This window comes from Saccopteryx bilineata, chromosome 9 (assembly GCF_036850765.1).
Source record: "Saccopteryx bilineata isolate mSacBil1 chromosome 9, mSacBil1_pri_phased_curated, whole genome shotgun sequence".
Lineage (NCBI taxonomy): Eukaryota > Metazoa > Chordata > Mammalia > Chiroptera > Emballonuridae > Saccopteryx > Saccopteryx bilineata.
This window is the reverse complement of record NC_089498.1, coordinates 44,620,809-44,635,739: the sequence shown is the minus strand read 5'-3', so window position 1 is coordinate 44,635,739 and position 14,931 is coordinate 44,620,809. Positions and strand designations below refer to the sequence as shown.

General features: G+C 50.2%; 1 protein-coding gene across 1 annotated transcript; it reads right to left on the bottom strand.

Annotated features, from left to right (window-relative positions):
- Positions 1 to 1,463: 1,463 nt before the first annotated feature.
- On the bottom strand, positions 1,464 to 14,676 carry KCNK6 (potassium two pore domain channel subfamily K member 6). The gene is made up of 3 exons (XM_066242225.1): positions 14,233 to 14,676; positions 5,469 to 5,864; positions 1,464 to 5,261 (listed from the first exon to the last, which is right to left on the bottom strand). Exons 1-3 carry the CDS (start codon positions 14,552 to 14,554, stop codon positions 5,038 to 5,040), a joined length of 942 nt encoding a protein of 313 aa, XP_066098322.1. The 5' UTR covers positions 14,555 to 14,676; the 3' UTR covers positions 1,464 to 5,037.
- Between the last annotated feature and the right edge of the window lie 255 nt (positions 14,677 to 14,931).

Sequence of the window (14,931 nt, the reverse complement as noted above, 5' to 3'; positions counted from 1 at the left end):
ATAGGCCCCCTCTCTCTATCTTTTGTTTCTTAAAAATAACCAGCTTGAAATAATCAGGATCCTAAAAGGCACATTTGGGGTGGTAAACTGGTCTTCCTCACAGGTGATGCTGTACTAATGGTCTGGGACCACACGTTGGGAACCAGTACTCTCAAACCTTCCTTAACTCTCTAGGACCTCAGGGAAATCTCCAAAATTGGTTTCCAGAGTCCTGCATAACCTCATGCCTGTTGGCCTTCCTATCCAGCTCATCTCTTTTCTCCCTATAGACCTGTGTAGCCCACAGCCTAGTCACATGAGGCACCTTGAATTTCTGGGTCAGGCATGCTCTCCTCCAGACTACACATGCTGTATCACCTCCTAAAACACTTTTCTCTCCTTTGTCAATGGCTGAACACTTTCCTTCCCTGGGAGCTTTGGGTTACTAGACCAGCCCCATCCCTCCCCCGACCAGCTGAGACATGACCCTCTGGGAATTGGTCTTTGTCTCCCACAGAATCACAGACTCCAGATGACAGGGCCTACGGCTTTCTCTGTCACTGTTGTTCCCAATTCTGTCCAATACACAATAGGTTATTATATGTAAATGAACAGCTGATGGATGTCTAGGCTCCCCACCTCCAGCCACTGCAAGGTCCAAGAAAGAGTGACTTCATCCAAGAGGAGAAACTGCCACGGTGTACCTCATCCCCTCTAGATTCCAGAGTATCAGAGAAACTGAGGTCAGGGCGCCCCTGCTCAGAAATCAGGAGGTTCCTCTGTTACCCCATGATGCCCAAAGTGCACCCTTCAGCATCCTTTATGCCAGAGACTGCCAACCACCCATATGTCTATTAAGGAGACATTGGAATAATTTATAGGATGTGTGTCCTAGAGGAGGCCCTGCAGACATTAAAAAGGATAGAAGACCTACTTGTGTGTCTCTGGAATGATCTATGAACTACACCGGGTTGGTGAAAAAAACAAGGTGCAAATGAGAGTAATATAGAAAAAGTATATATAAAATTATGTGCTTATATATAACATGTATGTGAGGAAAATGGCTGTTAGGCTTGCTCACAGGTTTACTGACTACAAGCTTTTTGTGCAATTAGTGCAGAACACAGGGCAGCTCTATTCTAAGAATAAGTGCTTCCCCTCAGGGGACAATGAGATCAGATCTAGCCCCGCCCTGCCAGGGAAAGGAGCAATTAGGTGTGTGTCCCATCCTGTCGAGTCCTGTACCCGTCCCCCCACCCCCTACCCCCTACCCCCGCACCATCCTTGCCCTCCACTGCAAAAGCAGGTTTTTCTTTCCCTTTGTATTTTTCTCTTTTCTTTCCGCTTTTGGCTTGCCTGTCTTTGTAAGCCACCAATAAATTGGAATGGCCCACCATCCTCTGGCTCCACAGTTCATTGCGAATCTACATGGCCAGGGCTACCAGCCTTAAAATATAATATAAAAAAGCAAAGTGCAGAAATGATGACAATGATTAGCCAACTTTTATATTCAATTAGTATTCTAGGAGCTTTACAGATATTCAGTTGCTTAATTCTCTAACAAGTCCATGAGGTAGGTGCTGTTATCCTCCCACTTCACAGATTGACAAACCCAGGCACAGGGAGGTGAAATCTCCTGTTGTGATTGGGAGTAACAGAGCCATATTTATATCCAGGGACTCTGCCTCCAGAGTTTGTGATGGTAACCACCTCACCATACCAGGTACCACTTGTGTAGGGTAAAAGAAAATGACATACATATAAATGTATATTGCTGGTATTTGCCTGGAAGGAGACCTGATAAATCAGGCCCGAGTGCTGGAGAAAGACTGACTTTCCACTGTACACTCCTTTGTACCTTTTGAATTTTTAGCAATCACTTTTTTTTAATGTTTTCAACTGAACAGAAAACTTTTCTGGAAGACTTTGGAAGGAGAAGGGATAAGCAGAAGTCAGAATAGGCACTTCCCTCAAGACAGGAGAAACTGCCTCCTCAGTCAGCTGACTTGAGCAGCAAGGTCGACAGTGACCGTGGTGAGGAGACAGCCTACTCGGAAGTCAAGAAAGAGCTCAACAGCTGTTTCTGAGCTCCAGTGATCCAAGGTGACCAAACCTTGCTCAAATCCCAGTGTTGCACTTCCTGTGTGACCTTGGGCAAATTATTTAATCTCTCTGGGCCTTCTTTCCTCAGCTGTAAACTGTGGTGAGAAGGTACCCAACAAGTTGCTGAGAGGAGAAAATAAGTTATTATGCATCAAGGGCGTGGAGCACTGCCTGGCTCAGAGTAAATCCTGAGTATTTTCTATTACTGTTATTAAAAGAATTTCATGTGCTTTTTTAGCACTATTTGACAATATTGACTTCTCCCTCCCTAAAATATTCTCATTGTTGACCTATACTCTCCATTCTCCTGGGGTTTTTTGTTTTGTTTTGTTGTATTTTTCTGAAGCTGGAAACGGGAGAGATAGTCAGACAGACTCCCGCATGCGTTTGACCGGGATCCACCTGGCACGCCCACCAGGGGGCGATGCTCTGCCCCTCTGGGGCGTTGCTCTGTTGTGACCAGAGCCACTCTAGCGCCTGGGGCAGAGGCCAAGGAGCCATCCCCAGCGCCGGGCCATCTTTGCTCCAATGGAGCCTCGGCTGCGGGAGGAGAAGAGAGAGACAGAGAGGAAGGAGAGGGGGAGGGGTGGAGAAGTAGATGGGCGCTTCTCCTGTGTGCCCTGGACGGGAATGGAACCAGGACTTCCGCACACCAGGCTGACGCTCTACCACTGAGCCAACCGGCCAGGGTCATTCTCCTGGTTTCTATACTCCTCTCTAGAACTGCTTTTTGTTTCCTTTGTAAAATCTTCTTTCTGGTATGAGAATGTTGGTGGAAGGGTCACTGCTCACCATATGGGGTCTTTACATTATTTAGAAAAAGAAGCCCCCTTTCACCCTGGCCAGATAGCTTGGTTGGCTAGAGCATCATCCTGATACGCAGAGGTTGCTGGTTCAATTCCCAGTCAGGGCATATAGAGAAACAGATCAATGAATGTTTCTGTCTCTCTCTCACTTCCTCTTTCTTTAAAATCAACAAATAAAAATTTTAAAATAAAATAAAAAGAAGCCCCCTTTTGGCATATTTAGCCTTGACCTTCAGCCCCTATTTGTGTCCATTCTGCCAGGAGCCATCTCTTATGAGTCCCAACCTGCATAATTGTACATGATGGCCCTGATTGATTAATCAATATCCACTCATCCTCCCACTCTTCTGCACTTCTAATATACTGCTCACGGAAATTAGGGGATATTTCAAAATATGAAGCGATAAAATATTCCCTAATTTTTGTGAGCAGTGTAGAAGCCGTTTCAGTCAAGTATTCACCATCCTCCAAGCCAAAAGCTTACCCAGCTTCAGTTCCGGGGAACAGAGACAATCCTGAGAAATCCAAGTTCAGGCCAGTAATTGGTTCAGGATGGGCATGTGAGCCAATTTTGGCCAATGAGATGGAAGAGGATGTCTGCTTGGGGGCTTTGGGAAACGGTTTTCTTGCTTCCAGAGACATGGGAAAAGATGCCCCTCTCTTCTTGCACTAAAAATTGTAATATGGTTGTGATGCCTGAACCTGCAGCAGCCATTTTGGGGCCACAACGGGAGCCCATGTGGAAACCAAACCTTCAGCTGAGTATGGCAGAGCAGAAGGGACGAACCTGTGATCACAACATACTCATGGAACTGTGACTGTATCATGCCTAGAGCTGTCCCCAACACTAGTGATGTACAATATACAATTATCTCATTGTTTCACCTAGTGCCAGTCTGGATTCTGTTAATTGCTGCCTAAATCTTATCTTACTGACATAACTGTATAAATACCCTAAGGCTGATCTCTTCACTCTCATCTAGTGCTGCCATACCCACCCTCAAGTCCTTGGTACCCACATCTATCTCCAGCCTCAACCACCCTGAGCTCCGGCCTTGGGGGTTCTGTGACTTCCTGATACCTTCCTCTGTGTCTTTAGCTCCTCATACTGACTATGTTCCAAATTAGCCTCAGCCTCTCCCCTCAAACCTGTTCTTTCTCCGAGATCCCTATCTCAAGGGCAGTTGACCATCCTTTGGGCCTTTCCCTGGCCTTGTCCCTCCTCCATGTCTATACAGCCTACGGCCTGTCCACTTGGCTTCCTGAGCATCTGTCCACCTGTACCTCCTCCTGTTGGCCCTTCTTCCTCCAGGAAGTCCTCCTTGACCTTCCCATCTGGATTGGGTACATTCCCCATGTTTTCTCCATCACACTATTGACTCTCTGCCCACTCTGTCTCCCCCGCTGAAGTCCAGCTGGTGCTGGGCTCATTGTGTGAAGACAGGTCTGTCTACCTCACTAGACTGTGAACCCATGAGAGTGGGGATCAGCCACCCTGACCACTATAGTGTCCCTAGCACTGCTCAGCATAGAAGAGGGAGTTTAGAATGAAAGAATATATGATTCTTTCCCAGAGGCAATTAAGGTCAGTTGAGGCCCCAGGTGCAGAAGAAAATACTAGGCCCTTTACATTAGAAAGAAGTATAAAATTGGGGTTTTGTGGGGCCCTTCATGGGTTGGGGCCCCGGGCATGTGCCCGGTGTACCCACCATTAAATCTGCCTCTGTTCTTTCCTCTTAACAGATGAGGAAATCAAGACTCAGAGAGGTCTTTCACTTGTCCAAGGTGTAGTTACCAGTTGATATTAGTCCATGAAATGAGGTCTAAGTCTAGAGACTGTAGAAACATAGATGGTGAGTTGCTGAGAGAAGCAGATGGAATAAAAGAGTAACAAAGACATGATAAGAGGGAAAGACAGATGGTGAGAAAGGCCAGAGGCACAGAATGTGGGGGAGATGAGAGAGGGCCAGGAGAACAAGGCAATGCAGATGCTGGTGGAGCCCAGTACAGGTTCATAAAAGGATGGACAGTTGGTGGCAGTGCCCTTATGAGCACTGGCATGTGCCCAGGACAGTCTAGTATGGCAGCTCCCATCATGTGGCCCCTCAGCTTCTGGCCAAGTCCATCCAGCCTTCGGTGCCTGCCCCAGCTACCTGGGGATGGAGGCATAGTTGGTGTGGGAGCCAGTGGTGAGTTGCTGCTGTGATTCTGACTGGGGGCCCAGAATGTCCACCTGATCATCCTCATCCTCATTGAAGCTGGCAGGGCATGGACTGGGCAGCAGGATGAGCTCTGTGAGGCCGTGAAGGTCAGACACATGGCGAACAGTCTGCAGCACTAGAACCATGGCGACCAAGCCCAGGAAGAGGTAGGCTGCAGAGATCAGGGGTGGAATCAGACCCCAGGCAGAGTGGCCATGGGTGGAATCAGACCCAAGGAAGGCCCAAGGGGCTACCGGACACCCTCCCCCAGAGTGGGGCTGTGACCCTTAACTCCCATTTTGGACAGACCAGGTTCCCCTCAGGCCTTCCAGGACAAGGCCATCCCTGCCTGTGGTTCCGAGTCAGCCACCCCACTTACCTGTGACCAGCACCTTGTAGAGGGCCCGGTAGGGCTGGCCGGGGGCTTCCCCAGGCACATAATCACCCAGGCCAATGGTGGACAGAGAGATGAAGCAGAAGTAGAAGGCATCCAGGAAGCTCCAGGACTCCTCAAGGTGGGCAAAGATCGCGGCTGGTACCAGGAAGCAGATGGTCACCACAATTCCCAGCAGAACTACCAGGTGCCAATGGGCCACCTGCCGGGAGTCCCAGCCCCAGCGCATGTTCAGCCAGGACAGGGGTGCATGGGTCAGCAGCAGTGACAGGTGCTGGGCTGAGACAGTGAGGAGCAGCATGGTGGCTGGCACGCCCAGGAGTGCAAAGGCGATGGAAAAGGCCTTGCCCGCATCAGTCAGTGGCGTCGTGTACCCGTAGCCTGTAGAAGTGATGGGGAAATCCTTCTGCCCACTTGGCACCCCTACTTGGGGTCCTGTGGCCACGCTAAACCAAGACCTAATTTCCTCCTTAAACCTGACCCCCATTCTCTCATCTCTGGTGATGGCACCTCTATTTTTCTGGCACTGGGGCTCACCCTTGATTCCCTTATCACTTACACCCACCTTCTACCTGCCAGTGAATCCGATTGTTTCAAATTTCAAATAGATCCTAAACCCACCCACTTCACCCCATCCCACCCCACCCCAGCCCTATGCCTGACCTTGATCCTATCTAACCCAGCATTCTCCTCCTTGGCCTCCCTTCTCCCCCCACTCTTGCCCCACAGTCTGTTCCCCCCTCATAGCCAGAGGGTGCTGTGAACACCCATTTTAAGTCATGTCCCTCCCTTGCTCAGAGTCCTCTTCTGGCTCCATCCTGCTCAAGTGAAAGAACAAAGTCCTCATCATGACCCATGAGGCTCCACACAATCCAGCAGGGAAGTATACTCTGACCCCAGGGCCTTTGCACTGGATTTCCTTTCCCCATGGAATACCCTTCCCTCAGATATCCACAAGGTTCCCTTTCCCCTTCCTTTAGGTCTTTGTTCAAATATCATCTTCTCAGTGAGGCCTTCTTTGACCACCTTATTTTATTTTATTTTTTTAAATTTTTTATTTATTCATTTTAGAGAGGAGAGGGAGAGACAGAGAGAGAGAAGAAGGGGGAGCTAGAAGCATCAACTCCCATATGTGCCTTGACCAGGCAAGTCCAGGGTCTTGAACCGGCGACCTCAGCATTTCCAGGTCGACGCTTTATCCACTGCGCCACCACAGGTCAGGCCGACCACCTTATTTTAAATGCTTATACAACTTTTTTGTTTGTTCGTTTGTTTTCATAGCACGTAACACCTTCTAGCAAATTACATGGTTTAGTTATTTGCCTACTATCTGTCTCCCCCATTTGGGTACCATCTCCAGGAGGGGAGGGGCTTCAGTTTTGTTCACTGCTATCATCCTGGTAGCTGGCATAGAGCAGGCACTCAGTCAATAATCAAAATAATAAATGAAGGGTGCAGGCTCCAGTCTGGCTTCCTGTATTCTAAAATGGGTGTGACAAGCCCCATGGAGCTCCTGGAGGGCGGTGAGAACACAGAAAGGTCAGTATGGGTGTGAATTCTGCAAATAAAAAATCACAATACAGGGGAATTCAGGTGTAGATGGGACTGGCTCACTGTGGCAATGTGTAATTTAAAATTTCTTTATTTTGCCTGACCAGGCGGTGGCGCAGTGGATAGAGCGTCGAACTGGGATGCAGAGGACCCGGGTTCGAGACCACGAGGTCGCTAGCTTGAGCGCAGGCTCATCTCGTTTGAGCAAAAGCCCACCAGCATGAACCCAAGGTTGCTGGCTCGAGCAAGGGATTACTTGGTCTGCTGAAGGCCCATGGTCAAGGCACATATGAGAAAGCAATCAGTGAACAACTAAGGTTGCAACTAAGGTGTTGCAACGCGCAATGAAAAACTAATGATTGATGCTTCTCATCTCTTCGTTCCTGTCTGTCTGTCCCTATCTATCCCTCTCTCTGACTCACTCTCTGTCTCTGTAAAAAAAAAAAAAAAAAAAATTATTTCCCAAATAAATCAAACCAGAGGTCAGAGATATGATAGGGGTGATAAAGGGCCTGGTTTATGCTGACATTAAAATGTTTTGTCCAGAAGACTGCAGATCCAGCCCTGATATCAAAACATGTGGGGCCTGACCAGGCGGTGGCTCAGTAGATAGAGCAGGGTTCGGGAACCTATGGCTCGTGAGCCAGATGTGGCTCTTTTGATGGCGGCATCTGGCTCGCAGACAAATCTTTCATAAAAAAAAATAACATTAAAAATATAAAACATTCTCATGTATTACAATCGATTCATTTCCTACTGCTCATGTTCATGGTTGCGGGTGGCTGGAGCCAATCACAGCTGTCCTCTGGGACAACACCAAGTTTTTATTGGATAATGCGTAACGTACACGGGTCGTTCTATGGCTCTCACAGAATTACACTTTAAAATATGTGGCATTCGCCTGACCTGTGGTGGCACAGTGGATAAAGCGTCAACCTGGAAACACTGAGGTTGCAGGTTCAAAACCCTGGCTTGCCTGGTCAAGGCACATATGGGAGTTGATGCTTCCTGCTCCTCCTCCTTCTCTCTCTCTCTCTTTCTCTCTCTCTCCCCCCCTAAAATGAATAAATAAATAAATAAAAATTTAAAAAAATAAACACCTTAAAATATGTGGCATTCATGGCTCTCTCAGCCAAAAAGGTTCCCGACCCCTGGGATAGAGCATCGGACTGGGATGCAGAGGACCCAGGTTCGAGACCCCGAGGTTGCCGGCTTGAGCGCAGGCTCATCTGGTTTGACCAAGGCTCACCAGCTTGAGCCCAAGGTCACTGGCCACAGTCAAGGCACATATGAGAAAGCAATCACTGAACAACGAAGGTGTCGCAACAAAAAACTAATGACTGATGCTCATCTCTCTCCGTTCCTGTCTGTCTGTCCCTATCTATCCCTCTCTCTGACTCTCTCTGTCTCTGTAAAAAAAAAATAAAAATTGGGGCCTGACCAGGTGGTGGCATAATGGATAGAGCATCAGCCTGGGATGCTGAGGACCCAGGTTCAAAACTCCAAGGTCTCCAGCTTGACTGTGGGCTCACCAGCTTGATCATGGGATCATAGACATGACCCCATGGTCACTGGCTTGAGCCCAAGGTCGCTGGCTTGAGCATCGGGTCACTGGCTTGGCTGGAGCCCCTCAGTCAAGGCACACATGAGAAAGCAATCAATGAACAACTAAGGTGATGCTACTACAAGTTGATGTTTCTCAGCTCTCTCCCTTCCTGTCTCTCTGTCCCTGTCTGTCTCTCTCTTGCTCTCTAAAAATAAAATAAAATAAAAAGAACTCTAATTTTTGCTGAACACATGGCCACCTGAAATAAAGACATTCCCTCCTGCCTTGCAGCTAAGCATGACTGGAATAATTTGTGGCCAATGAGGTATACATGAAAGAGGCAAACAACTTCCAATAAGTGTCCTTAAAGAGAGGGCCTCTCCCTTCTTTCCTCTCCCTTCCTGCTGGCTGGAACACAAACAGGAAGGCTGAAGTTAAGCAGCCACCCTGGACCACGAGGTGACCATGGGAATGGAAACCGTACACAGAAGAGCTATGGAGGAACACAAGATGCTCTGACCATGCAGCACCACTCTGGTCTTGGACTAACTATACTGAATGTGAGCAAGAAATAAATTTCCAGCTTATTAACAACTGTTATTCAAGGTTTATCATTTATGGCTCCAAACCTCATTAATACAAGGATTTTTATTTATTTATTCATTTTTAGAGAGGAGAGAGACAGAGACAGAGACAGAGAGAGAGAAAAGAGGGGAGGAGCTGGAAGCATCAACTCCCATATGTGCCTTGACCAGGCAAGCTCAGGGTTTCGAACCAGCGACCTCAGCATTTCCAGGTCGACGCTTTATCCACTGCGCCACCACAGGTCAGGCGGATTTTTATTTTTATTTAGGTGAGAGGAGGGGAGATAGTGAGGTAGACTCCCACATGTGCCCCATCCAGTATCCACCTGGCAACCCCATCTGGGGCCAATGCTCAAGTACCAAGCTATTTTTACTACCTGAGGCTGGCATCCTCAGACCAACCAAGCAATCCTCAGTACCCGGGGCCATATTCAAGCCAACTGAGCCACTGGCTGCAGGAGGGGAAGAGGGAGAGAAGGGGTAGAGGGAGGGAAAGAGAGGCATATGGTTGAATCTCCTGTGTGCCCTGAACAGGAATCGAACCCAGGACATCCATATGCCAGGCTGATGCTCTGTCCACTGAGCCAGGGCCAATAGTAGGATTTTGATGGAGAAACCCCAGCAGCCTGGCTGAAATGACAGGTTTGCAAAAACACAACATCCTTATAAACAGAAAAATCAGAGTTAGAATAGAATGGGGTGTCCGTGTGCTTCCTCTCTCTCCCCTCCCCCTTCTTTCTCTTTCTCTCTCCCACCCTCTCATCTTCCCATCCTCTCACCCAGGCACCTTTCCCCACCCTGAATAAAATAAAGGGGGGGACAGAGTAAGGGCTGTGAGTTTCAACTTGCTACTTCAAAGAGCAAAGTCCAAACCAGCTTTTTGCCATTTATTCTCTGCATGACCTTGGTCAAGTGGTTTTCCTCTTTGAGTCTGTTTCCTCAGAGTCCTGCAAAATGGGCTCAACAATGCCTTCCTCAAAGGTAATAGCAATAATCTACCAGGAGACAGGACATAGCTCCTAGCATGGCATAAAAGGAGTTACTGTGACGGTCATGCTCCCTTCCAGTTTGCTGACTCCTCCATCTCTGGCCTCAACTGCAGCAAGGCTACCTGGATCAACTCTAAGCCTCAGGTCGTCCTTCCTCAGAGGACCTGGGTCTATGACAAGACCAGGGCAGCTGTGGGAGAGGCTGCTCAGAAAGTTGTTTGGTTTTCCTTTTCTCAGATATATTCAGAGCTCCAGGTTTTCCCACCAATAACAATGAAAACCGAGGCTCAGAAAACCTCCGTTATTATCCCCAGCCCTTCAAACTGCCGAAGACTCCCTCCTGACCAAACTTCAGACAGGCTCCTCTGAGCCCTCTTCTTGCCTTAGCCCAGTTTTAGCAAGAATCCTAAGTCAGTTTAGGGAGAATCCCCCCACTCCTGATACCTGATCACATTCCTCACCTTCCACCCTTGAGAGCTGAGGCCTTGGCCTGCCTTTCGTGACAATCTCATTAAGCCAGTAAACAACCTGTGGAGGCGCAGTGGATGGGGCGTCGACCTGGAAATGCTGAGGTCCCCGGTTCGAAGCCCTGGGCTTGCCTGGTCAGGGCACATATGGGAGTTGATGCTTCCAGCTCCTCTCTCCTCTCTCTCCCTCTCTGTCACTCTCTCTCCCTCTCTCTCTCTCCTCTCTAAAAATGAATAAATTAAAATAAAATAAAATAAAAAAAAAAAGAAAAATCTTATTTAAAAAAAAAAAAAGAACCCCCTACAAGTCTCCTCTTAGTGATTTCCCATCCACTGATCCCTTACACTCTGCTCTCGGCTCTCCATCTCCAGCTGTCTTTGTTATACTGAGTTGAGTTCAGTCTCTCTCCCCTATTGCAATATCTTACTATTTTTAATAAGTGTCCAAGTAATTTTTCTCTTACAATATATACACATCACTCTTCTTTATGCAGGCCTAAGAGGCAGTGTAGTATATTGGTTAAAAACATGGAAGTCTGCCTGACCAGGTGGTGGCGCAGTGGATAAAGCGTCGGACTGGGAGGCGGAGGACCCAGGTTCGAGACCCCGAGGTCACCTATTGAGCAAAGCTAACCAGCTTGGACCCAGGGTCGCTGGCTCGAGCAAGGGGTCACTCAGTCTGCTATGCCCCACGGTCAAGGCACATATGAGAAAGCAATCAATGAACAACTAAGATGTCCCAATGAAAAATTAATAATTGATGCTTCTCATCTCTCTCTGTTCCTGTCTGTCCCTATCTATCCTTCTCTCTGACTCTCTGTCTCTGTATTAAAAAAACAAACAAAAAAAACCATGGAAGTTTGAGGTCTGAAGGCATTGTTTCAAATTTCCACTCTACACATTTCTTCCTGTGGCCTTGGGCAAGTTCTCCAACCTCTCTGGGGCTCAGTTTCTGTTGCTAAAAAAATTGGGCCATTAGTAGTAACTGCCTCACAAGATTGTTGTGCTGATTGAGTTAAAGCCTGTATGTGGCAAGTCTTTTCCCAGGTTTTACTATTAGTGCGAAATGGGGAGTGTTACTATCGCCATTTCAGATGAGGGAGGACACTGAAGCCTAGAGCTGAACAGCCACTGAGCACGGATCCAAACCCAGGCTGTGCCTGCCTTGAGTTTGGCTTCCTCACTGTCCTGCCAGGGATGACTTCTCAGAAGCCAGGATCTGGGAGATGATTTGATAAGACACTTATGCGACCCAGTGAAGCCTAAGAGCAGGTTGGGCAGGCCCAGCCAGTGGAACAGAGTGTGAGAGGAGCATCCAGCCCTGCTGCCCACAGCCTTGCTTTGCTGGTCCACATAAACGGGCACCAAAAGCAAAGGCCACCTGCTGCTACTGCAGGCAGGAAGGAGGGGTTAGGGGTCTGGACCAGGCCTGCCCCAGTCACCACCTCCACCCCCACCCCTGTCCAAATTCGAAGCAAAGAAAGGAAGAAAAAGTTTTAGGGAGGGTATGTGGCAGGACCAGCAGAGCCTGGTAACAGGGATTTCCCACGCCTGTTGGGTGCTGATGTGGGAAGGGATTCCCACGGTAGGACTGGAGGGAGGAGGTTAGTCTCACCTGAGGGGGTGGTTTCAGAGAAGGGGAGCTGAGGAAAGACCAGTGTCCTGGTTTGAAATGGATTCTGGTTAGAGGCTGATGTCCTGCGTCCAGAGGCAAGGAGACAGGCATTAATGGGGGCATTTCTGGATCACAAATGAGATTGGGAGGAATTCTCAGGCAGAGGTGGGTTTTGAGCCCAAGAATGCCTGATGGACATAATGAGTAGACAATGCTAAAGGGGAGGGGTAGGTGTCTCAAGTCCCAGCTGAGTGTGTCAAGGGTGGAAAGTAGTAATGGCCTTTTTTTAAAGAAAGACTTTATTTGTTTGTTTTTAAAGACTTTATTTATTCAGTTTTAGAGAGGAGAGAGAGAGAGAGAGAGAGAGAGAGAGAGAGAGAGAGAGAGAGAGAAAGGGAAGAGCAGGAAGCAGGAAGCATCAACTCCCATATGTGCCTTGACCAGGCAAGCCCAGGGTTTCACACCGGTGACCCGGCATTCCAGGTCAACACTTTCTCCACTGCGCCACCACAGGCCAGGCAGTAATGGTCTTGAGTGGACACTGAGGAGGGGGCTCTGCGGTGCAGGGGGCTTGGAGCATCCTTGATGGGGATGAATTTTGGGTCCAAAGCAGGCTGAAGCAGTGTTGGGGTCAAGAGGGGAGGGAGGTCCCAGCGGTGGGTCTAGAGATTGGAGGGGTTCCAGGTGCCCAGGAGATTCCCTTTCTTGGGAAATCTAGGTGGGGTGGGCGGGGCCTCAGGGCAGGGGTAGTGGGGTAGCAGGTGCAGAGAGCAGAGAGCAGAGTCCCTGGGCTAGTATTGTGTGTGTGCTGGAGTGGGGATTCTGCTCCCAACAAGTGTGTGGAAGGTGCTGGGGTCCCTGATAGGAGGTTCAGTGGTTCTGCGGCTCCTGCTGAGGGGTGTCAGCGTCCAGAGAGTAGTGAAAGTCTCAACTAGGAGTTCTTAGGCTCAAAGAAACCTTCATGGGGAGTCCCCAGTTTGGAAAATAATAGAGATTTTGCTGGAGCCAGTTTTGGGATTGAAGGGGTGGGAGGCCTGGCTGGGGGGATTGGAAGGTGGTCTAGCTCCCTTCATGGTGGGTTTCTCTCATACATCCACAGTTGGGGGCTGCTGAAATGGAAGTTCCAGGTTCAGAGAGAACCAAAGTGTCTCTGTTGGAAGAAAACCCTGCATTGAGGGCTCCCCAATACAGAGGAGATGTCAAGATGGAGTGGGGCATGTGGAGAGGGGTCCTGTGCCTGGAGTCAGGGCTTACCTGCTGGGGAGTCTGAGGGTGGAGAAGGGCAGGGGCCCTTGTAGGGGAGTGGTCTAGATCCAGAGGAGTGGACATCTCAGAGAGAGACCCCAGGTCCTGTCTGAGGGATCTCTACTGACAGTAAGGTCTGTAGTGATGGCACTCTGAGAGGGTCTGGAGATTCAGGGTTCTCGCTGGGCACCAGGGTTAGGAGGAGACTGGGGTAGGGCTTCCCAAGGTGCATCCAGGAAGGCATATATGGAGTGTCAGGAGACACTGTTGGAGGAGGTGGCCTTCTGAGCCCAGACAGAAGGGCAGAAGTACTTGGTGGCTGAGGTCCCGGTCCAGAGAGGATAAGGTTCTCAGGCCTCCAGGTCCCATGTCCTCACTGGAGGCCTCTGAGGGTAGTCCTAGGCCCAGGAGCCTGGACAGACCCAGGTCTCCAAGAGGGTTAAGGCAGAGGAATAAAGTCCCAGATGGAAGGTACTCTGAGTGCGGCCCTCAGTCCCCGAGGGAGCTGGGGAATTTCCTGCTGACTGGAAAGGTTTAGATGGGGGCTTCCCGAGGAGGGTGGATCCCACAACTGTGGGTCCTGGGTTCTCATTGAGGGGTTCTGAGGGGATCGGAGGCCAAGAGCAGACTAGGGTGATCCCTGGGATAAGGGTATATGTTGAGGGCTCCCGGGTGTCCCTGGGGACAGGGACGAGGTGAGGGTCCCGGCTCCTCAATGCCTTGGAGGTTGGGGCGGCGCTCATTTCACGTACCCACGGTGGTGACCAGGGTGCTGGCGAAGAAGAGAGCAGAGGCAAAGTCCCAGGCGGGGTCCGAGGTGTTGGCGGGGCCCGATGCGTTGGCAAGCACAGCGCGCCCCAGCCTGCCGGCAGCTAGCACCCGCTCCACGAAGGCGTCCAGGGCGGGGGCAGTCACGCACGGGCTGCTCCGCAAGAGCTGCTCTCGCAGCATTTCCAGCTCCGCGCGGAGCCGAGCCTCGTGGGGCCGCTCCAGCCGCGCCACCAGCAGCGCGCCCAGCCCCAGGTACGCGGCGTAGGCGGCCAGCGCACCGGCTAAGAGCGCGCCACGCCGCATGGCGCCCGCCGCCCGCTCCCCGCCGGCTCCCGGCCTAGTCCCACCGCCCAGCTGACGTGGCCCCCGCCTCCCCACGGCCGGGCGCCCAGCTTCAGTTCCGGGAGTGCTCGGGCTGCGGCCACCACCGCCCCAAAGAGGAACCAAAGAAAACAGGGGAGGAGTGGGGGAAGAGAAGCGCCCCGCCTCCGGGAAACTGAGGCACGCCCACCGCCAGGTGTTAATACCGAGAGGGTGGTGCCCAGCGCTCCGGGGCCCAGGAGACTAATGGGATAGAAAGAGTGGGGCATTCTGCCTTTCCTTCCATCCCTAACCTCGCTGCCTCCCAGGCCGACTCCTCACTCAGGTCAGAGAGAATCTAAACTCTCTTTTCCGCTTGC

Bases quoted from the DNA above. Each gene is read 5' to 3' on its own strand.
- KCNK6 (XM_066242225.1), bottom strand. From the start codon at position 14,554: ATGCGGCGTGGCGCGCTCTTAGCCGGTGCGCTGGCCGCCTACGCCGCG. The intron at 5,865-14,232 runs GTACGTGAAATG...TCACTTCTACAG, and splicing joins CACCCTGGTCACCACCGTGG to GCTACGGGTACACGACGCCA. The intron at 5,262-5,468 runs GTAAGTGGGGTG...TGATCTCTGCAG, and splicing joins CTACAAGGTGCTGGTCACAG to CCTACCTCTTCCTGGGCTTG.